Below are 23,824 nucleotides of genomic sequence, written 5' to 3'. Positions count from 1 at the left end.
CTAGGGTACAGAGGATTTTTTTTAAAAAAAGGAGAGAAGTCAGTTTCATGTTCACAGCACATTAACAATTATCAGTCTCGGCTACAGGAATGCAGAGCATACAAGGTAGAAGATGAAGTACACAGTCAATTAACTGCCATTTCCCAAAAGCTAAGATGGCAGAGTACGTTCTTAATGGCTTTGGTGAAATTGTAAAAAATTATGTGAAGCCCCATTATTCCTCCTAATATCCAGTGTTGTGGTCACAGGACTCTTCCATTGTGAAATGTCAATCCCTTCAAATAGCAACTTTTTTGTGTGACTTTCTAATTTGTTTTAACAACCTATGGCTCCCTAGACTATGAGACCTTTGGTAACTGAAATCTAACTCTTCAATTTATATTATAACTACATGATTCTCTGGAACCTAACCCATAGACTTTTGGCAATGTGGCAAAACAATACCTCTAAAATAAATAAAAGCAATGGTTTTGGCACTCTTGGGTCTGCTCATTGAGCAGCAATGCCAAAATATAACACCTCATTTCATGAAGATTATTGACCAGCAGCCATCAGATATTTAGTTCCCAGACATTAGGATCTGTGTTTTTGCTGTTCTCCTTTTATATGAATTCATATGGCAGAAAGAATTGGCTTTAGGCAGATATACCCTCATTCATTCATTCATTCATTCATTTTCTTTGGCAAATTAAGTTGCTTCTCAGTGTGGGTTCCTGCAGCTCAAGACCAGGCAAAGCAATGTAGCAGCATGCGTTTAAGATTCTTGGGGAAGGGACTTTACGGTTAGTGGTGTCCCCCCATCTCAAATGGGTTAGAAGGTCAAATACCTCCTCAGGTCCACAGTTGGAGGCAGTGTACTTCGACAACCTGCTCCAACTGAATTCAGTCCCACCAGCACCTCAGTGCACCATGCTGCACTTTACTCTCATTGATATTTGACACACAACTTCTAATTTAAAGGTAACAGGAAGTGAGCTGTAGGGCCGCTGGCTTCTGGTCCTAGTCCACTAAGCAGTGATTTTATGGAAAGTGAAAGGGGCACTAGGGACCATACAGGAGACGCCGAGCATGTCTGATAATGTCCATGGGCTCTTTTGAGTGTCTTGTGGCAACAAAAGTTTTTTAAAAAATGGTGAGCACTTCCAGGGACTGCAAACATTGCTCATCAGTACAGAAAGTCGAGAGTACCAACTGAAAGGAATGTGAGCCACTCAGTAAACAGATGTCCAATAAGATGTGTCAGAAAAGAATTTGTGTCTCCTGATGTAAAAAGCTTGGGTCATACATGTCTATTCAGAAGGCTTACTCCTAGGGTAAGTGAGTATAGCATTGCTGCCTGAATTCCAAGACGCTGGAGCTTATGTAAAATATTGTCAGGCAATCATTATTACAAGTGAAGAAGTGGATGCAGCTGGGGTTTTAGAGGCAGAAATGTTTCTGAATACCAGCTGCTAGAAACGACAGGAGGAGAGAATGCTCTTGTGCTCAGGTCCTGCTTATTGGTTTCCCAGAGGCATTTGGTTGGCCACTGTGAGACCCGCATGCTAGACTAGGTGGGCCATTGGACTGGCCCAGCAGACTGTTCTTATAGGTATAAAACCAAATCAATCATTTTAGCCTTGTCACCTGTATCAAATTTAGTTTTCCATAAGAAGAAGAGTTTGGATTTGATATCCCGCCTTTCACTCCCCTTCAGGAGTCTCAAAGCGGCTAACGTTCTCCTTTCCCTTCCTCCCCCACAACAAACACTCTGTGAGGTTAGTGGGGCCGAGAGACTTCAGAGAAGTGTGACTGGCCCAAGGTCACCCAGCAGCTGCATGTGGAGGAGTGGAGACGCGAACCCGGTTCCCCAGATTACGAGACCACCACTCATAACCACTACACCACACTGGCTAAACACAAGGAGTGACTTTAGGCATATTCATGGTGGCATGGCTATGAGAATTCCCTGGAGGATACCTTATCAGGCAAGCATTAAACACATTCAGTCTTGAAAGGTGCAATATATCAGAGCTCAAAAGGAACAGCCAATTCTCAGTAAAAGAGGACGGCCTGCAGAGGCAGTGCGCAGCTGTGCAGCAAATGCCCACCCCCCTCCCAGAGCCCCAAGTGAGCAGATGTTCTCAATGAATGACTCAAACCAATTGACCAAGAAACCTATCATGCCCAATTAATTAGTTCTAAAGTAACCATCACCAAACATGTAAATTTCGTACAAAACAAGAAATTACAGGTCTCTAACGCTTTACCTTTTGCACTGTTGTGCTGTTGATACTACAACGGTTCTTTTGAACTCGCAGGACTTCAGAAACCCCAATCAACATCCCATTTGTTGTTTCAACAAACTGACCATTCAGGAGGACTTTGTTTACATATGCCTGCAGTAAGAAAGGATGGCAAGTAATGAAATCTAGGTATGCTCCAGAAAAGCACAATGGCTCCAATATTAATTTCTAAGAGAGCATAGAATGAATAGTTTATCATGTTGTCCTGCCAGCATTATTAAGTCTTAGAAGAAAACATCATTCCAGAGGCAAAAGTACAATTCAGTAGCCCATGTGATCTCACTGCAGGTACACAGCTAACAAAGCAGTCAGTCAGATGCACTGATGAGCAGAGACCAATGTATTAATCACTGGTCTGCAATTCTTTCACAAATGTCACTGAGAAAACTTTAGCAGGTAAACTGTGCTGCTTGTGACCAAGTGGTTTTAGGGATGCAGCCACAGTCCACGAGCAACCCCATCATTTGAAACATGTGACTGAATTAGTGGCTTCCTATAAAACCATACATTGTAGAATGGAAGCATAATTCACCTCTCATTCTCACCTGAGTAGTGTTTTTGTAAAACATCAGCCAGTACGAGAATCCTAGCATTGATGTTTTGTGAACTCCACTTTTCAGGTCAGTGGCCAACAGTTTAACTCCAAGAACAACATGGTATTGTACAGTGTCCATGTCCTAGAAACCAAGGTGTACAGGAAACAAAATATTTGGTCTTTTTAAATAAACGATCAAAAGCAGAGAGATAACAGCTGGAGATAGGTAAAGATAAGAAGCACATGCCATTGTGGTAATCAGTGATTCTGTTTGATAACCAGGCCTGTATCTAGTAATGAATCTTTCACTGTTGCTTTGCTCCATCAAATATTTTACCTAGGCACCTTTATTACCATTATTTAATTAAAATGTTAATGTAGAGGAATCTACATTCCTCAGCTCAGTCACCCTCTTCACAACCTGAGAAGTAAGTAGTTATTATTCTTATTACATAGGTAATAACACTGGCAGAAACACAGCCCTTTGCCAAATCCATTCTGTGAATTTGGCGGGATTTAAAGCCAGATTCCTTACCAACAATGGAGCATATCGAGGTTCATACAATACTTGTATACTGAAGGAGAATGCTAAAGCTATTCTCAACCAATAAATGAATGGGCAATATTTTACAAGTGACTGGTTATTAGTGTGATATTTAGATGATTATTAAAATAACTCTGAAGAATTTCAACCTTCTGCTTGATGAATTGCATCATTACTTCTATCTTGCTATATAATTAATAATAATAATAATAATAATAATAATAATAATAATAATAATAATAATATAAATATATCTTGCCTTAGATGTTTGAATGAGGTAGAAGGGTATGGAATTTCTAAATGGAAGACAAGAGTTATGCTAACCTGTGTATGAATGGCTTTACATGTGAATTTTTCACCTGCTCTGGAAAGTGTTATTGAAGTGGAGCCATTTACCATGCATGCAGTAGGAAGTTCATGTGTAAAGAACATGAGATACAATATGCCTTCCATTTAGAAATTTTGCAATGCATGAATCAGCCTTTACTCATTCATTCAAAGCATGGCTTCACAAGGTAGTATACAAAATATGATTCAGTGATGATGTGGCATTACCCCCAAAGAATAAGTACAGAGGCTTGTAAAAATAAGTAAATGCATGCATGCATGCATGCATACGTACGTACATACATGCAGACATACATACATAGTTCTTACCAGCTGTGTAATATTAGCATCTTGGCAATACTTCTCAATTGAACTATTTCCTGGGACAAAAATAGTGTATTTTTCAGATGACTCAATCTTTGCAATCAGATGGTATTGCTGAAAGTTTCAGAAGAATACAATTAACAAGCAAATGTGGTCAGCAAAGATTATAGAGTAAGCAAAAGAAAACTTAGGGGGAAAACCAAACAACTCTGCCAATTATATGTTCAGATACATTTAGATACAGAGTTTCAAGGTAAGATGATTTAGAGAAAGAAAGGCGTGCTCTCTGTTTTTAATAGGGCCAAACGTACAAGTAAATCCTAGATTTTCTTTAATTAACTCCAGGCATGGGGTGTCAGTCTTAGTACTGTGGCAAACAATGAGAGGAGGTTTATCCCTTTCCCCATCAGTCTCTGGATAAATTTTGGGGCTGCTGCATGGCTATGAGTTAGGGAAAAAATCCCATTGGTACAATGAGCTCTGCATTTCACAACAGTTTTCCACTGTTCCCTTACATAGATTATATATCAGTAGTTAAACTGATGCTCTCCTAAAGTTGTGGACTACAATTCCCATCATCCCTGACCACTGGCCATGCTGATTGGGGCTGCTGGGAGTTGTAGACCATAACATCTGTAGGTCCCCATGTCAGCTCCCCCATTATAAACATTTGTGTTTTGATGATGAGCAGGGGGAAAAGGAAACATTTTTCTAGTGTTTCATCAGATGCCCTTGGCAGTGACAGGATTACAACAATATTAGTCATCACTTTCTGGGTTTATCAAAATGTACTCCCTTCGTTTCCTTTCATTTCCCCACACCAAGACAACGCGGAATTGTTTTAGAATTGGTCTTCCTCCATACACCAACAGAAGACACTTCCTGTATCTAGGCAGACTAGTACAACAATTAATGGGTTCAAATGATGCGTTTAAATGCAACACAGCTGACATACTCACCTCTAGCAGCTCCTTGAACCTACTGAAGGAGGGTGTCGCATTAAGTTGCTGCTGCAGACCTGGGGCTCTTGGAGGGATGTCATCCAAGGTGGGCAACAAAACCTGAGCAGAGGAAGACGTGAAAACAAAATGAGACTCAGTGGTGTAGTGCAGCACAAAGCATAGGAAGAGTGCAGCTCTGGAAATTTTTCCACAGCAAAAACTGTAGTATACCTCTCTTTTGTGTGTGTGTGGGGGGGGGGTTTCCCTGGGACACGATCCCATTGTTGGGTAGGCTAGGCTAAGAGATTACTAGCTCCAGGTCACCCAGTTAACTTCATGGCTGATCAGCGATGTGAGATCAGCTGTCCCCAGTCAAAATCAAATGTGTTAATTGCCACAGCAGTCTTCTGCCACCTCTTTAATAGGTATTACATGCTGGTTGGAAATGTTTGCTAAGTATGTGGATCAATCTAAGGAGAAAGATCAACCTTTAGAAGTCAATAAATAAACTCTACAGCTTGGTTGCTCTCTACCTGGTAAAACAGCTCTAGATAATCTCAGTATCACTATGGCTTTGGGGCTGATACATTCCTGTTCAGACCTTATAAATCCTCTTAACCAGAAACAGAAAGAAACATGTCCAATGCAATCTGTCAATGTACCTTGTTGATGATATAAATAGTGCTGTTAATAGCAGGGATGTCACCCAAAACAATACTTGCATTCTGAATCGTTATGGCCTGGAAAGCAAACAGAATCAAACTTCATAAATTTGCATTAGGCTGCCAAGAATTAATAGATAATGCATATTTACACAAAAGTGCTGCATCAGAAATACACCTTAAATTGCGTACTATTTGTCTTGGAACACTCTAGTTCTGTTCCACAAAATCTACTCACTAGCAGTACTGATGTTCTCTAACCATGGGATTTTATTCTTAGTTTCTGTGGGACCTCCTATCGCCTTTTTAAAAATACACAGAGAACTCGCCCCCTCCACACACACACATCACAGTCACTCTCCCAGTAGCAGAGGCTCACTTATTCTGCTTATCAATAACCCAGCTGCATACACACTATACATTTAAAGTACACTGAAAGCACATTATAATCCGTGTAATCCTGGGAACTGAACAACATGTCCCACCAGCCTAAACACACTACAATTCCAAGAAAGTAATGTGCTTTCAGTGCATGGTGTGTCTCCAGCCAGAGTCATGAAATATGTCCATATGTAGAACTTTACCAGCGGTCTCAAGCCCACGGTTGGCTACAGTTTAGCCAGTCCTCCTCGAGACCTCAGTGAGTGGATTAGCCATACCTTGATGACTTCATCAAACCCTGTCATCAGATATTTTATCTGCTCAAAAGCATGAACAAAGGATGGCCTCACAACCACTACAGTGTGGGATTCGATGGAGCTGTGCCATTGGAAGTGGGTCTCAACTTAAAATGAACTTCATGTGGGGTAGAAAATAGATATAGATATTTCACCCATGTGGGGTAATTAATAATAGACTTGGATGGATCCCAGATCCAGGGCTTTTTTTCAGCTAGAACTCGCCAGAACTCAGTTCCGGCACCTCTCAGGTGGGCACCATTATAAGCTAACAAGGGAGGCATTCATCATGAGTTCTGATACCTTTTTCTAGTGTCACAGGAAACCCCCCCCCCATCATTCAGTTTGTACAAACTTCACACACACTCACACTCACACACTACATATGCTACGCTTCTGTTATAAATTCATAGAAAATCAACCATACATCAGATTTGTACTGTTCCACTTTTATTTTACTCCATGAAGGATGGACTACAAATTGGGGAAGGTTTGATATAGGGTAGCCATAATCCCTTGAGCATATCAACACATACACAGGAGCCCTGCCCAGTTGCTATGCCAACCCTGATGGTCCTAGACAGAAGACCATCAAGATCACAAAGAACTTGCATATGGGAGTGGATTCAGCACAGGCTGGAACAAAGGACAATAATAGCTCTTCCCTCTGGGGGCAGGAAACTGCAAACTCCCCTCTGACACCTGGAAAGTACTCATGGGGAGGGGGAAAGGAGGGACCAGCCAGGTGACAGGACACTCAGGTTACCACCACAACTCCTCCCTCAACCCCTCCTTTCTGTGATGTATGCATGATGTTTCTAGGGGTGGTCTTGATCTACAGGGTGGCAATTTCAAAAGTCTTTATAAGGCCTTGCACACCATTTTTCTGGGTCCTTCCTCTCTCCTGCAAGTGAGGGGAGCACCCTGTTGCAACAGTTCAATAAAGGCCAAACCTACAGGCTGCTGTTTTGCTCCAAGTAATCCTGGTTGGTGTCTTTGTTTTTGTCCAAGGGAGCCCTCGGATTTTTCCGTTAACACTAGAAAAATAGCACTACCTAGATCCAAATACACTATCCAGTTAGGGAGTCCCAGCAGAGTTAAAAGTCACAAAATGTGTAACCTCGGTAAAGTGTTAGGAATATAGGCTGTCAGACCTTTTTTAATAATGAGTTTAGTCCACTTACAGTACTTCTCCATTTCTATCCCCTCACAATGAACAAGCCACAGCGTTTAGTGAGCTTAAATGCTTTACTTACAAACGCCAAAGGTCAGATTCATGCATTACTCCATGCAGCAGCAAGAAGAACACAGGTAGAAAATTATTGGGTTACAAAATACAGAAAAGTACTTTTGAGCATGCAGTCTGGGCTTGAAACAGTCAAGCCCAAACGTGTTGCCTGGTCAGTTTCACATGGTGGGAGAGAGTGAACAAAGGAAGCTTCATTTCCTTCTTCACTGGAGGTGATGGGGGTGACCTAACTGAGTCAAGGAATACTGTACAGTTCTGTGGTCTTAACCCCTTCATGCATTAACTAGCCCTACGCTTGCTAATTATATTTGACTGCAATTTCCACACTTCATAGAACTAAACCTACAGTTTTAACTTTTGATGGTCACCCACATGACTAACCATGATTTAGACCGCAGGTCTAAATTCAGTACAACCATTCCAGTCTTAATTCCAACTGGACTTTGGCAATGAAGTGGCCTAGGTGTCTCTGACTGATGGCCTTTACTGAGAAAGAGAGAGATAATAGGAGGAGTGTGGCACTTTTACTCCTTACTCTTGCTCAGTCTCTTCCTCATCTAAGCCTCATGTAAAATTATCTGAGGGCCAATCCGTAAGGTGTGTTATATAAATACGTTAAAAATATTAAAATTATTTTTAGGAATCTCTTACCCCACTGCTGTTGTTAATTTTCCACCTGATCCGTGGGCTAAGGGTGGGCAGCTCCTGGCCCACGTATTTCTTGATTTGCTCAGTTGTGAAAGAACCCAGAAGGAAGTGGCCCCTGCAATTGAGTAAGGAAAGAGCATTCAGAATATTATTTCCTAGGGAGTTAATGGCCAGAAGAAACCTTTCAGTTCAACTAGGTTGCATTTCCCTATATTTCCCAGTTATTTTCTACCAGCAAACAAGCTTCGCCTCCTCTAAATATTTCAAGAGTTATGTTTGAGGTCTTTTCTTTCCATCTTAATCCAGGACATGAAAGGCCAAACTGTCCCCAGTGACTCATATCTCCTTTCCTGATTCTATAATCTATTGTCCAATTTGGAACAGTTTTACTTGCTTTATAATGGTAATGGTTTTATCTGTTTTTATAACTGTATACTGTAGTGTTGTAACCCATCCTTATGGGACGATGCCAAGGGTGCATTAAGAAAGCTTATAAACAAACAAGTGAACAAACAGCTTCTCAGCTGAGCACTGAGAGCGTCCTTAATGGTAAGTGAGGCTCTGGCTATTCTTGTATGAAGAGCACTGTACACTATACAGTAATTGTTTGCTATATGCAGGGGTCAAGATCCTTTGAACAATGGGCCAAACCTGATCCATCAGGGATCCCAATTTGTTCCACAAGGCTATTTCCCCTAAACCACACTTGCCCGTCAAATTTGTCCCACCAAGGTTGGATATGCTATTCTTTGCAAATATGGGGTGTGTTTTGTTTTGTTTAAAGCTGCATGTACACTTTTATTATCACCATCACAGAAATTGTTCAACGTGTATGCCTACCAAGGACCGGCTACAGCTGTGCTGCCTGTCTTTGCTTCTTTGATTTTCTGGACCTCATGCTGGATGTGCACAGAGATAGAACAGTGGGTGGGCAGGCACACACACTGCTGCTGCTGAATGCCATACACTCACTCAACTCACTTATGAAATGTGCACACGCACACACCATTATATGCAGTGCCTGGGCAGCAATGAGACAGAAAGCAGGAAAAGGCAGCTCAATACATTTTTTAGCTCTGCCTGGTGATGTCCAAAAAGATCACTTGTGAATCACAGCTCTGATTTTCTCCATTACCTAAACCCCTGCAGGTTGGGGACTACCAACCAGGCTAGCTCATTTCACAAAAATTGTTGGTGAGGTGCAGAGTTCACATTTTGACTTATATCTTTTGATGTAGAGCACACAGAAACTCACTTTAAAAAAAAAGAAACTAAAAGTCTGACTTTGATCCCCCACCCCAAATCCAACCCTTTCTACCTGCCTGTTGGAGGCTCCGGTTCTGTAGCTCTTGGAGCAATCGTAACTATATTGCAACTCTGTGCCCTTGCCTGCGGTATTTTCTGACCATCTTAGATCAAGAGAATACTCATATATAGTCACACCAAACCAATTTAGGTAAGTAAGTAAGCCCAAAGGGTCAATGGTACCTGACAAGTAATAATAGCATGTCTGGCTGTAGCCAGAAATCTTTTTCATCTTTGCTCAGGTTTTGGATGGCTTCTTTCACTGGTACCAAAACAGTCAAGTTGGTTCCTTCAGGGATGCTGAAGAGGGATTTCTTTTGTCCAAAGCAAAAAACAAAACAGAAACATGTATTATTAGCCTCCTTTGCCAATTTGAATGAAAAGATAGGGAAGAGATTATTTATTATCCATATTGCCATCTCCCAACAAATTGATTCAACTTAACCAAGGGTGGACACTTCCCAGAGCCACTAAAGCTATATTTAATGCAACATCTTTAGCTATTTTAATGAAACTGTGCATATTCCAATAAAAGGTAAAGGTAAAGGGACCTCTGATCGTTAGGTCCAGTCGTGGATAACTCTGGGGTTGCGGCACTCATCTTGCTTTATTGGCCGAGGGAGCTGGTGTACAGCTTCTGGGTCATGTGGCCAGTATGACTAAGCAGCTTCTGGTGAACCAGAGCAACAAACAGAAATGCTGTTTACCTTCCTGCCAGAGTGGTACCTATTTATCTACTTGCACTTTGACGTGCTTTCGAACTGCTAGGTTGACAGGAGCAGAGACCAAGCAACGGGAGCTGACCCCATCACGGGGATTCGAACCACCGACCTTCTGATCGGCAAGCCCTAGGCTCTGTGGTTTAGACCACAGCGCCACCCGCGTCCCGCATATTCCAATAAGCAGGTCTCAAAGCGGTAGTAGTATCTTGTCTGACTGACAACATGATCCTTATATTCATCAGCAGAGGAGGGCAAAACTATGAAGCTCTATCCTCTTCTTTACGGAAATCAGTTTTGTAACAGTATGGACAGAAAAGTATGAACACAGGAGTCCAGGGCAGTGCCTATCCATAAGGCTATCCCATCCTCATTAATGTATGTTGGCTGATTGACTACTCATCAGAAAAGTATGTTAAATGAAACACAGATGATGCCCAGATCGTTTTCAAGTATCAAAATGTTTGGATGCCCCAAGCATCTTTCCTAATTATATGGCACATGCACTGACTGAGTCTTAGCCAGAAATAAACACCCAGTTTATTTGTTTTGCACCTTGTTGTAAAATGCAAATAGAATACTTCTACCAGTTGGACAGTATGCTTAACCCCTCAGTAGTTTTAGGTTGTTATACAATTTCTCTCCCACCAGCAAACAAACTTAATTACTTTGAACAGTAAATGTCTTACCTTAATCCACCCATAGAAGTCAGAAAAGTGGTAATTCCTTACTAACTCCTTCAAAAAGAGAAGACAACAGGTTTTTTTTGGGGGGAAACAAATAAATAAACAAGTGCAGCACCGAGTAGGCACATGAAAAGGTATACAGATAAAAGGTGGATGTTAAATTCAGGCGTGAACCTTGATTAAGTGATAGGTCAAAAATGAATACAGATGAATTTTGCCTTTTGAATTTAGAATACTAGTCCCTCAAGTCAAGGGTCCAATAGCCTGATGTAAATAGGAACCAGCCAGGTGCCTCTGAAAAGCTTACAAGCTAGACGTGAGGAGGACACAGGAGCCGCAGTTCAAGTTTCCTCCTATCACTTTCTTCTCCTGTCTCCCTTGAATGTAAGCACAGGTGAGCTGGGAGAGGAACAGAAGCAGGAGTAGAGCATTAATAATCAGATGCCCAGAGTGGTTACATAAAAGGCAAGGTGTAGGAGCATTGGAGGAAGGGTGCGCAGAAATTTATGAATGGAAGGGAACAGACTCTGGAAGAGGCTAGAAAACAAGGCAAGGAATGTAGGAAGAAAACTAAACTGGCTGTAAGTAGAAGCAAAGAGGAAAGATTAATTCTGGAGGTAAAGTCCAACAAGAATTAAAGCCATCCAGAATTTAAAAGCTGCAGAAATAAAAATGATGAGTTTGGGAATTGCCCTCCTCCTCCTCTTCTTCCCTCCTCTCAATGTCCTCCTTCTCCCCTGTTTCAACTCTATCATGCCCACGAAGGCCATTTTAAGCTCCCTCACAAAAACATATTTGCTACAGTTCCTGGATTACAGTGGGAAATGTGGCGAGAGCAGTTAGTAGATTGTCTTTGACAAGAATGTTATTCTTCCGCACAGCAACACTTGATATATTGTCTACTTTTCATCTTTTACTTGTGGGTATTACAACAAAACCAGAACAGAAGATTTAAGAACAGAAGTACTCAGCTGTTCATGTCTCTATGAAGCAGTACTCCAGGATTTCAGAGAGGGTTATTCCCAACCCAACCTGGAGAGGATAGGAATTGAATCTGGGACCTTCTGTTTGCAAAGCACGTCCACTGTCACTGAGCTAGATGGCCCTTACCATGTATGAATTCACTTTGCTTTCTCACCTCTTAGGATAGAATAGAATGTGTGTTTTTACCTGCATTATATTTCCATAACACAGAACTCCATCTCCCATGTATCCATCAGAGCAACGGCAAGCCTTCTCTCCAGTACTAAGAGACTGGCATGTAGCCTATTGGATTTTTAAAAAGCAACAAAGCAAAACAACTCTCAGCAGGATAATTCTCTAATAAAAGAAACATGGTTCAGTGTTGTCCACACAGGAAGCTTGTGGTTAAGCAATGACATAAACCCTGGTCTCCTGTGACACAGGCTAGGGCTTTTGCTACAATAAACATTTTCCATCTTCAGTGATCATGTGTTGGAGAAGCTTATTTTCTCTGTACACAAGCCTGACAATAAAAATATATACGACGTGCAAAGCACCTATTCCCAGCAGATATTGCATACTTAGCACAATCCATGAACCCCCACATATTCACGTGATGATGATACACCTGAAACAGTTTTATGAGCAGCTCTCGTAGTTCCATCAATTAAAAACTAAGGGCAGGCCATTCATTTAGATGAAGGACCAAAATATCATGAAAGTGTTAAGTTGCTTCAGAATCTGGATTCCACTCCGCACAAACAGGCATTCACCTTACATATGGGAGTACAACCTCAGTGCTTTTCTCCATTACTTTTGTTATTGCAAAAAGTCACATTTGGGGGAGGTGGAAACTGTCTGCTGTTTGAAAGCACCAAATCAATTTTAGTTATGCAACCTTAATTTGCCAGTATGTGGCTGAATCCCACTGGAAAATAGTGACAGTTTTGTAATTGCCCACAGTTCACTCCCCCCAGTTAATTAATAAATAATAATAATAATAATAATAATAATAATAATAATAATAATAATAATAAAAAATTATTATACCCGAAGGAGCATCTCTATCCCCATTGTTCAGCCCGGACACTAAGGTCCAGCACCGAGGGCCTTCTGGCGGTTCCCTCACTGCGAGATGAGAGGTTACAGGGAACCAGGCAGAGGGCCTTCTCGGTAGTGGTGCCCACCCTGTAGAATGCCCTCCCATCAGATGTCAAAGAAATTAACAACTATCTGACTTTTAGAAGACATCTGAAGGCAACTCTGTTTAGGGAAGTTTTTAATATTTGGTGTTTTATTTTGTTTTTAATGTTCTGTTGGAAGCTGCCCAGAGGTAATAAATAATAATAATAATAATAATAATAATAATAATAATAATAATAATAATTGATTTTAAAAACTTTAAAACCTGATTTGGCCAGAAGCAGCTCTGGGACAAAGTAGAAGTGTGTGCATAAAAATCAGAAGCCGTTCTCAAACTACCATCACCTCTCAAAAGCTACTGTTTGCTCCCATCTAGTACCCATCCTCAAAAAGCAGTTTTCACAAAGCAGCATTTCTTGGACATTTCTAGTTTCTTACCAGTTCATGGCAGCCACCATTGTCCACAGAGCAAGGAGCAACAGGGTCACAGCTGTAACCATCGCCATTGTAGTTTCTCTTGCATATACAACTGCTCTGAAAGTAGAAACAACAAGAACTATGGTTATCAATTGTTACTAAAATTTCTTCTCCAGAACACTATTTTTTTTATTAAAAAATGTCCCTTTTTAAAAGTCTCCTCAACAGCTCCTTGAAATATAGAAACAAAAATTGAATGCTTCTATGTGAATATTTGGCTAGCACTACACTGAACAAAACAATGTTGAACATAACAAAGGTACACTGAGGTTGTTAAGTCCAGTGCACTTGCGTACAATTGTTCTTCATTGGGTGATTGTAGTACAAATACTGCTAGATACACAGAACCAGAAACATCCTGGAATTTCAGGATGACTGAATCCTGCCAGTGAAAGCCTTGCACAAGGACTGGATTGCACTAGTATCAAACAACCATCTTTTGGAGAAAGAGAGCAACAAAGACAATGGGAAAGACAGAGAGGAAAGAAAATATTTAAACAGACTACAAGATACAAAGTGAGAGATGGGACCCAAATATTGCAGGCTTTGGTTATTATTGTTATTACTGTTATCATAACTTTTATTACCCTCCCTTCACCATCAGGTGCCAGGGCAGGTTACAATAATATAAATTTGAGAAATTAAAAACAGTTACAGCAGATAACTGTCAGAGGCTGGGTCCACAGCTGCAAAGTTTGTAGACTAGTTTACATACAATCAAACCTATGTTATCTAGAATCACACAAAATGCCCAGCTTCCAGGTTGACTGGACACCATATAATGGTTGTCCTAGGGCAAAAGTGATAACCGCCCACAGAAAAAGGATTTTAGCATAGCTGTGAGTAGGCTGCAGCATATTGGATACCAAAAGGGAAATAAAGGATAACGGTAGCAGCGAAATCAATTTGTTCTAAGTCAGGTCTTGCTTCCTGTGTATTTTTCTCTTTGAGATTTTAAAAGGTTAAACGTGCAATGTGACTACACATAAATCAATGGAACACAAGTCCGCTCACCTCTCTTGGTGCGGCAGCATTGCTGGACGGAAGAGGCTTCACTGGGGCCCCAAAGGTGGAATTCATATGGCAGTGCCCTTCCTGATAGGCGGAGGAGGCATAAGCCCCCGCTGCCTATCAGGAGCCAGATCTTAGCCAGCACTTTGCATTGGCGAGTGGGGATGCAGGCTGGGATGTGGGCTATGCTAGGGGGGTGGAGCCGATGGTGGGCCTCTCTCAGATCCGCCCCTGGCAGTTGGGCATTGGGACAATCCCTTGTTTTGGACAGAGGGGAGGTTGTAGTCCCCACCTACCCCTCCAAACACTGGGGTATCTCGTTAAACGGATCCGGGGGGAGTGGCCATATCCGTGTACCCAGGGGGGCCAAGGCCGAAGGCACTCCCCCAGACCACGGTCCCTGCGGGGGTCACCCTATTGGATGTAAGTCTTAGAAACCCCCACCTGGATTGACCACACATCAGTTCCAGTGGGCGGGCCGGAAGTATTTCAACTGCCCCATGCCCAAACCTCTTTCATCTGTATTCAATAAAGTTGTGGCCTGTTTTTACCCCAAACCCAGTCTTATTGGTCTCTTATTTATATGGGTTGGGGTATGGGAAGTCCGATGCCTTGTCCTGCAAGTCTTCTGAATGCAATGCAGTACTGTATTCGGCACTGGGCAGGAGTCTGAGCTGGGTATGAAGGGCACTTATGTCATCTTCACAGTAAAATGTACCAGGTATCCACCAATATTTTTCAGCAAGACAGCAAAGGATGCCAACTATACCTGTCCAGGCCCAATATAGATGCAGTCAGCATTGACGTGGCAGCCTCCTCTGGTTTCCATTGCACAGTTGTCTATAGCAATACAGTCCTTTCCATCCCCAGTCCAGCCCTTGTTACACTGGCAGGTTGCTGTTCCAGGGCCTGTACTGGTACACATGGCCTGATCAGAAATAGGAAAAGAGCAAATAAAGAAGGGATTACAACCATGCCTAGCAAAACAGAACAAAGGAAGGACATTTCCCCGAATAATTTTTTTAATTTTCCAAATTGCTTAGAAAGTCTTGATAGAAATAGAATTGCTTTGTTGCAAACTACTGCTTCAGCTTACAGAGAGAAATGGCTTTGAAGTGTTGAGAAAATGCCATCATGTTAGCAATTAGCTGCCCAACTTAGCTCCAAACTACATGAGGTGTTGGACATTTCTTCAACCCCCTTTTGCTGCTAACAGAGCAGCAAGAAAGGCTGGGGGTTAGATTTGGATTGAACTGTGCTGTGGTGCTGGGGGAAGAGGTTCCGACATTCCCCCCTGTGTGACAAGCCTTGATCCAAATTGACTTCCTAAAGCTGCTATTAGCTGTGGAGCAGAAAATATACAGGCAAAATATGAGAGTGCCCTATTCTGTCTCCATTCTTCGCCGTTGTCAAGAAACTCATCAACTTTAAGATGTGGAAAAAGAAAACTCTGCATCATGAGATATGCAATCCCTGTTTATGCTTTCAGAGAAATTTCAATTTTCCTTTGACTATCAAAATTGAAGGGTTTTTTTTGGGGGGGGGGTATAGCCAAAAACTGAAATAGGACAGCACAGAACTTTCTTGAAAATATTGTCTTCAGCTTGTCCAAGGTTTGTGGTAACTGCTTTTGTTTCACTTCAAAGCTGTCACACTAAATTCACATCTAGTCTCTTCTTGCAGACCTCACCCACACTAGAGATTATTAAAAACAACATAGCGTCCTTCTGTATGCATCCTTTGGCAGTACAGTGGTACCTCGGGTTAAGAATTTAATTAGTTCTGGAGGTCTGTTCTTAACCTGAAACTGTTCTTAACCTGAAGCACCACTTTAGCTAATGGGGCCTCCCACTGCCGCTGCACCACTGCTGCGCGATTTCTGTTCTCATCCTGAAGCAAAGTTCTTAACCTGAAGTAATATTTTTGGGTTAGCGGAGTCTGTAACCTGAAGCGTATGTAACCCGAGGTACCACTGTAGTATGCAAAAATGCTCTAGAAGTAACAGATATAGGACCAAACTACCCATAAAGATCAGTTATATTTAACTTTTTCCTTCCATTTTTATTTCTACAAAAAGCAGCCACAGGAGGCTGTTAGAACAGGCTGCTGCTTAACCCTTTCTTGGGCTGTTTTTCTTCCCAAAATTGCTCCTTGGATATTTTCAATTGCAGGGCAAAAATATGATGGGGGTGCAATTTCAAACAGGAAAATAACCGAATGAGAAATGGTTAGGCTTCTCTCCTCACCTACCCAACCAACCACTACCAGTATTTTGTTCAGGTTTTCTGTTAAAATAATAAGTCAAAGCAAATGGGTATGAAATATTGTTTGCCCCTTTGGCCCACACTAAAAAACATTGAAACATATGTTTTTTACTCCGTTTCCGATCACTTGTACATTTAAAAATAAGACGAAGCTATTCAACGCACATAAGGTTTTCAAAAAATTATGAACAAATCATTAATGTTCATGCCATGACTCTAAGGATAGCATCATTTCAATCCTACGACTTCATTGATAGCCAGTTTGAGTGAAAGCCAGGAAAAACCCTGATCCTTGGCTCTAGGCGGTAGTGGTTTATTCTAAATTATCTTTCTCAGGGCACACTCTTCGGAAGAAGCAGGCTAAAGATGAACAAAAATTAGTCAATCAGTACCAAAAGCTTTACCAACATACGTTTTTTGAACATCCTCCCTGTTCTGGCTTGCTGCAGACATCAATAGGCTCACATGAAAACCCATCCCCTTCATAGCCATCAAGGCAGACACACCTTGGAAATAAGCAAAGGCAACTGTTAAATCACAAAGCAGGAATGTCTATTGACATCTTGCCATTCAGTTTAAGCAAATCCTGTTCAGAGGAATGGTTGCAAACATTTACATTCCTGTGTACCGTACTTAGGAAACAAACTCTAAATCCTGATTGTTTAAAAATACCTCTATTCTCCTTTTCCCCTATCCTTAAAGTCATTAAAAAACTTGGGTGCTTTTCTCAGGCATGGGGAGGGCGAGGGCAAATAATATATCAGTTTGCATCACTTTGAAACTCTCTTCTCTCTTTGGAAAATTGCTTTTCAAAGGGCAAAAGAAAATATAACTGATGATATTTTATCTAGACTTGCTCAATAAGTGTTCAGGAGAGAGCACATGGCTGGCAAGGAAGGGGTGGTGGTGGAAGAAAAGGGATACACATCTCCCACAATTCAAATTGGGGAAGGGTTCTGATCCCTAGTCTTGCTGCCCATCCCTATAGAAGGAAGAAGCCACCGCCAAAGAAGATGAAGGAGATTGGCAAAACAAACTAATGAACTGTGCTGGACATATTAGACAATTTGAAAACCTAGAAAGAAAAAGGACATTGTTTTTCTTTCTTTTCTTTTTTAAAAAGAGGAAATGTTCAAGGCATAATTAGCAAGCTTTGTGTATTGGCTTTTACATTAGTTGGACTTTTAAAGGTGACTTGTAATAACATGCATAAGGTTTTAAAATTGGATAGTTAAGAGTATAAGATTTTGTGGACATGTATAAGTAAGTATAAAATAATGGATCCAGGAGGGGGAGTTGGAGGAAAGTCAATTAAGATGTATGATTTTGATTGTGATGTGTGTGTTATTGGGTTTTTGTTATTATAAAATTAATAAATGGTAATAATAATAATAATGCCCAAAGAAACAGGCTACATCAGTGAAGAGGCATACCTTACAGTATCGTTCCGGATGCAGACTGCATTCAAATGGCAATTCAGAGGGGCATCATCGGAAGAAGCACACTTCTCAGAGCTCCTGTCACAAAATTCCCCGCTGTAGCCAGCTTTACATGAGCCAGGCTGGCAAACGCCCTTGCTTCCAGGTCTGTTATCACAAATTCCATGGACACAGCCACAATCTGCCAGACAGAGAGAGAATAAGCTCAGCTGCTAAACCACTACGACAACTTTTACTTTTGTATTTCCACCACATACTTTCTTAAATAACTGTAAATTCTGTTAAGACACTTTGGTCACAAGGAGATGCCTAGATACCACAGTATCAAGGCTGAGCCACTGGAGTCAAGGAACATATGGGAACACACCAAGGAAGAGTTTGCTGCTCAGGTGCAAATCTATCCCGAACAGGAAGTCTTTTATAGCTTTCCCTATCCAGAATGGCTTACTGGCACAGTCCAAGTGGGCACAATTCTATGATTCTATGGCCAGTTGGGAGTCTGAAAATACTTGACTGACAGGAAGGTGTTGCAAGTGAAGTTCTGGCAGCTTACCACACAGTGTTGGTACACACAGAACAGAAGCTAACCAGTTCTATATTAGAACTTTCCAAAATGTAGAATGTCTACAATGGCCGCTTACCACCCTTCACAGTGAGCGGCGGTTGCTGCCTGACACAGTGCCTCCTCTCCTTCCAAGTGTGCCAAACCATCTTTGGTTGCCTCCCCCACCCCAGCCACCACAGAGAGTCACGGGGTTCCTACCAAAACTCGTTTATTCAAACGGGCCAATCCATGGCGGCCCCAGGGGGTGTGGTGTGGTGAGCGGACCTGAGGGAGGCAGGCTTCCCTTAGGTCCGCCCACCATCTACTTAGCCCAGCTGACAAATCGGCCAGGAGCATCACCCACCCTTTCCCTCCCTGCATTAATAGTCTATTACTGCTCTAACCATTTTCTTTTCAGCTAGGAGGGCTTTGCTGTCGTCTTTTGATGGTAGCTGTATTCAAGGCCGAATACAGGTTTCGCCTTCCCCATAGCAGTAGTCACAAGTTTGGCGTTTTAGGCCTTGGGTGGAATCCTATAGTCTTTCATCCCATCAGGGCGTGGCGAAGTGGTGACTCACCCACCCCATTTGCTGCAGCATCAATAACAGGGTACCCCGTTAGAGGGGTCTGGAGGGAAGTCTGTGTCCAAAGAGCCAGTTGCGTACCACTAGCAGGGTCACAGAGCTTCCCTCAGCATTTGGGAGCCATCTGTTTTGCAACGGATCCACCCCCAAATAGACCCTGTGATGCCTCAGTCCCCAGCAGGGAAGCTGATACACACCCAATGCCTATGACAAGGCTTCCTACATCTGAAATCAATAAAATGGTGGCCGTTTTTAAATCCTGGACAGCTGTGTACATTCATTTACCACGCAGTAGTCAGGCGCGTTAGGTGGGGGGACTCTGCAGCTGGGCACCCAAGTACAGAATACCGGAAATTGCCTTATGCAGAGTCACACCATTGGTCCACACTCTCTGCTATCCGCTCTCAAGTTTCATGAGGTCACTCATTGCAAGAAAGTTAAAGACTCCCAAGTTAAAGGTTATGGCTTCTAGGTAGGCGAGAGAGGCCTCATAACTCTCAGTTTAGCACTGGCTGTATCAGAACATGCCAGCAAGAAACAGGATTCCTCCTGTCACTGGCACCTTCAGATCTCCATGTCCAAGAGAGCCCTGAAGATATCTGGCTGCTCTCAGAATGTTGCAAACCCCCCCCAAAAAAAAGAAAACACCCCACCCCTTTGCATCCCTATGTAAACATTTATTACAGAACTCTAAGATCAGCGTATCTAAAAACTGTCCTTTTGCCACTATCCTAGTGCTGTTCTCAAGGGGAAAAGTCCTGATCACGGTCTCAAATATTCCCAGCCTTGATTTACCCTGCCTGAGGTTTCCTGACACCCATCAGGGTTGCTTTCCTGCAGATTCAGAGTCACAGACCTTCATCACAGTTCTCTCCGTGCTTGTTTGGGTTTGAACAAATGTGGCAGGCAATTCCTCTGAAATTCTCATGGCAGTGGCACTGGCCATTCCCACGAATCCCATCGTTGCACTGGAGAGAAAAAAATGGATTTCAGTGTGCTAAATGGGATATGATGTCGCAAGACAAAACACAGAACATTGTAACTGTAAGGTACTATGCAATGGTTTAGGAGCTGGGAAATCCTCTTGGAAACTATAGGCACGTCAGCCTCATCTGCACAATACATTTGCAGCTGTGTCATAACACTTTAAGCAGTTGCAGCTTTCCCCAAAGGATCCTAGGAACTGTGATCTGATAAGGGTACTGTGAGTTGTTGGGAGATCCCTAATCCCCTAATACAGAAAAAAAACAAACCAAAGTCATTTAATAATCAATACCTCTTCCCAGGGAGCTCTGAGAATCATAGCTCTATGAGGGGAATAGGGGTCTCCTAACAGCACACTTAACAAACTACAGCTCCCAGGACTCTTTGCAGGAGGCTCTGATTGTTTAGTTGAAGTCTTTTCAATGTTGGTGGAATGTCCTCCTGAGTGAGATGGGCCTGTTTCTGTCACTAACTTTCAGGAAGCATTTGAAAACATTCTTGTTCACACTATATTTATAGCTTTGGTTTCTTTTGGAATTTCCTGATGCTACTAGGTGAACACCTGGATCAAAATGGATTACAAAGGGGCATGGCTCAAACACATGTCCCTTCAGATAAATTAGCTGAAGACTATACAGTAGTAAGAGATGACAAGTTAATAACCAATCTTCCCAACAACCCAGGAGATTCTTTGCTACTTACAGTTCCTTTGCCATAGCACGGATTGGTAAATCCACTAGGACATGGGGTGCAGGAAGAACCAAAGAACCCTTTGCAGCATCCAGGTATCTAGCAAGACATTAATTACATCACTTGAACGACTTCATCAGCCCTGATGATTAAACAGACTGCCCACATTTGATAGCAGTTTCAACTTCCAACCCAGGGGTAGGCAACCTAAGGTCCATGGGCTGAAGGTGGCCCAATCGCCTTCTCAATCCAGCCCACTGACAGTCTGGGAATCAGCGTGTTTTTACATGAGTAGAATGTGTCCTTTTATTTAAAATGCATCTCTGGGTTATTTGTGGGGCATAGGAATTCGTTCATATTTTTTTTCAAAATATAGTCCGGCCCACCACATGGTCTGAGGGACGGTGGACCAGCCCACAGCTGAAAAAGGTTGCTGACCCCTGTTCTAACCCCTTGATTTATTTTAATTCCAGGGAACTACAGGGCGCTGCTTTGCTGGCTGCTTCCAGACAATTAGTTCAGCGAGTACTTATCTTGATTTATTTGCAGGGAGGTTGGACGGAGTTGGCAATTTAATGAACATTCATTCCGATTTGTTTGTGGGAAAGTTAGTTGATGTTGATCACCACCACCACCACCATTTTATTTGTATGCCACCTTCCCATAGTTAAAACCATGCTCAAGGCACCTTACAGCATGAAAAGAATTATACCAGGCTTCCTCAACCTCGGCCCTCCAGATGTTTTTGGCCTACAACTCCCATGATCCCTAGCTAGCAGGACCAGTGGTCAGGGATGATGGGAATTGTAGTCTCAAAACATCTGGAAGGCCGAGTTTGAGGAAGCCTGATTTACATAATTACAAATGTAACAAAAGTAATCCTAAACAATAAATAAAACATATCAAAAACACAACCAAATTTGAACAATTTGCACATCTAAAAATAAAGATTTTAAAAAATGGCATTAAAGCAAGTGTGATGTGGAATCCCTTCCCCAGGGAGGTTCGCTTGGCACCTTTGTTATGTATCTTTAGGTGCTGGGCAAAAAACATTCCTCTTCTCCCAGGCCTTTGGCTAAATGAACAATCTATGTGGCCTTTTAAACTGTTGTGTGGGGGTTATTGTTTGTTATTATGGTATGTATTTTTGTGTTTTTATTTTGTAAACTGCCCTGTGATCTTTGGACAAAGGGTGGTATAGAAATTTCATAAATCATAATACTTAATAATACCCCAGACTTTCCAGTCAACTTCCCCATTACTTTCCTTATTGCAAGCTTTTGGTGAAGAGGGCTTCCTGTGTAACACTTCCCAGCCAACTGTAACTGCACAACATGAATTTGCCAGTGAATCCCACTCAAAAATAGCAACCATTTGGAATCACCCAGCAATTGTGAAAAGGGACGTGCACAAGCTTGGACTGTCCAGTGCCCTTCCCCCTATTCTTCACCCCTTCCTAAGGAAGATCTTCGCCATATATTCCATAAAAGAACTGACTCTCCTCATGAGAAAGACAGAGAGAGATTGGTCTTTGTTCATTTGTTTATTTATTGTCTTAATAAAGAGGCCTGTGTTCCCTGCCAAATGGCCGTATAAATGATGAAGGGGATTCTTTGTCCAGGCCTCACCAGGGAACTGATGCCGTTTGCCACTGGGAGCACAAGCAAGCAAGAAAACTTTGCCTCCAATGCCCACAAAACCAGCCTCTGGAACTCTGTGGGCTGACAGGCATAACAACATCCCTGGCAACTTTTTGAAAATATTTCATAGAAAAGAGGAGGCCTTCCTCAGACAACTCTCTTTTCCTACGGCTTTTCTGCTATGAACTCAGCACTCTCCAATAGGCCTGCTAGAAATGTGCTGCACAACAGCAGCTTACCTTCTAACAACAAACCCATTCTCCAAAATGGAACCAGCCATGCACAAGGAAGTGGCTTGGGGTGCGCCCAGGTTTCGCAGAACCACAAAAGAAATATTTAGCAGGGGAAACAACCCCAGAGGCAGGAAAACCCAAAACAATCCAGTGAGGACGAGCATACCCAGCAAACACAGAATGCTGGTTGACTGTTGCTGTGGGAAAAGGAAAACTGGGAATATCCTAGATGAGAGCATGGCTGGCTCACAAAATCATGAACAGGAGCAAATCACACTGAAACAATTAGTTCTGTGCCTTATACTTACCACCACAGTTTGGTTGCAGTTTCTTTTGCAACCCTTCTTCATAATGTTCAAGCCTAATGGGTCATGAATGTACACACACTCCCCTGGAAAGATCCCCTCGGCCTTTGGAAATGAAACAGATTGTGAGTACAAAGAGCACTTTTCGCACATGTTTGATGTATATCCATCATGTCGTGCTAGCCAGAGGAAGTTCACTGGGGGGAAGTCAAGGTGAACTGGACCGTCAGCATGTCTGTCAGGAAAAGGCAGGAAAACCACTTCCTCTCTTGACAGTCAATACAGATCATGCCCTCCGAGATAGCTCTCTGGTTCACCTCATGATAAGGAAGAACAATGAAGATACAGCAGAAACCGTGTCACAAACAAGTTTCTTTGGTTAAAAGCCAGAACATCACATGGTATTTTCCTACTTTAGAAAGAGAAAGGAAGTAAAACACAATTCTGTAAGCAGCTTTTAATAAGTTTTGTTTCGTGAGGACCAATACCTACCATAACCATAAACAAAACTAAGAATTGTTTACCATAACTGTGCTTTCAGGTGGGCAGACACTGGTATTAAGGGCACTACAGTCCACACAAGATCCCTGAAACAGAAATCAAGAGGAGGAATCTTTACTGCATGAAAAAAGTCAAACACACACC

At 42.2% G+C, this 23,824-nt stretch overlaps 1 protein-coding gene across 3 annotated transcripts in view; it reads right to left on the bottom strand.

The window, feature by feature from the left end:
• The window catches only part of STAB1 (stabilin 1), a 101,138-nt gene that overhangs the window by 46,889 nt on the left and 30,425 nt on the right, over positions 1-23,824 (bottom strand). For all 3 annotated transcript variants that reach the window (XM_082214467.1, XM_082214468.1, XM_082214469.1), the window contains 17 exons: positions 23,704-23,766; positions 23,183-23,284; positions 21,014-21,100; positions 20,184-20,295; positions 18,194-18,380; positions 17,173-17,266; positions 15,266-15,424; positions 13,447-13,542; positions 12,073-12,168; positions 10,906-10,953; positions 9,681-9,811; positions 8,196-8,307; positions 5,619-5,696; positions 4,975-5,076; positions 4,022-4,129; positions 2,831-2,962; positions 2,250-2,378 (listed from right to left, as the gene is read on the bottom strand). In XM_082214467.1, coding sequence (XP_082070593.1) covers positions 2,250-2,378; positions 2,831-2,962; positions 4,022-4,129; positions 4,975-5,076; positions 5,619-5,696; positions 8,196-8,307; positions 9,681-9,811; positions 10,906-10,953; positions 12,073-12,168; positions 13,447-13,542; positions 15,266-15,424; positions 17,173-17,266; positions 18,194-18,380; positions 20,184-20,295; positions 21,014-21,100; positions 23,183-23,284; positions 23,704-23,766 — 1,836 coding nt within the window. The remainder of the gene's footprint in view (positions 1-2,249; positions 2,379-2,830; positions 2,963-4,021; positions 4,130-4,974; positions 5,077-5,618; positions 5,697-8,195; positions 8,308-9,680; positions 9,812-10,905; positions 10,954-12,072; positions 12,169-13,446; positions 13,543-15,265; positions 15,425-17,172; positions 17,267-18,193; positions 18,381-20,183; positions 20,296-21,013; positions 21,101-23,182; positions 23,285-23,703; positions 23,767-23,824) is intronic.

Source organism: Podarcis vaucheri, assembly GCF_965113315.1.
Source record: "Podarcis vaucheri genome assembly, chromosome: 2".
Lineage (NCBI taxonomy): Eukaryota > Metazoa > Chordata > Lepidosauria > Squamata > Lacertidae > Podarcis > Podarcis vaucheri.
This window is presented reverse-complemented; position numbering and strand designations above follow the sequence as displayed.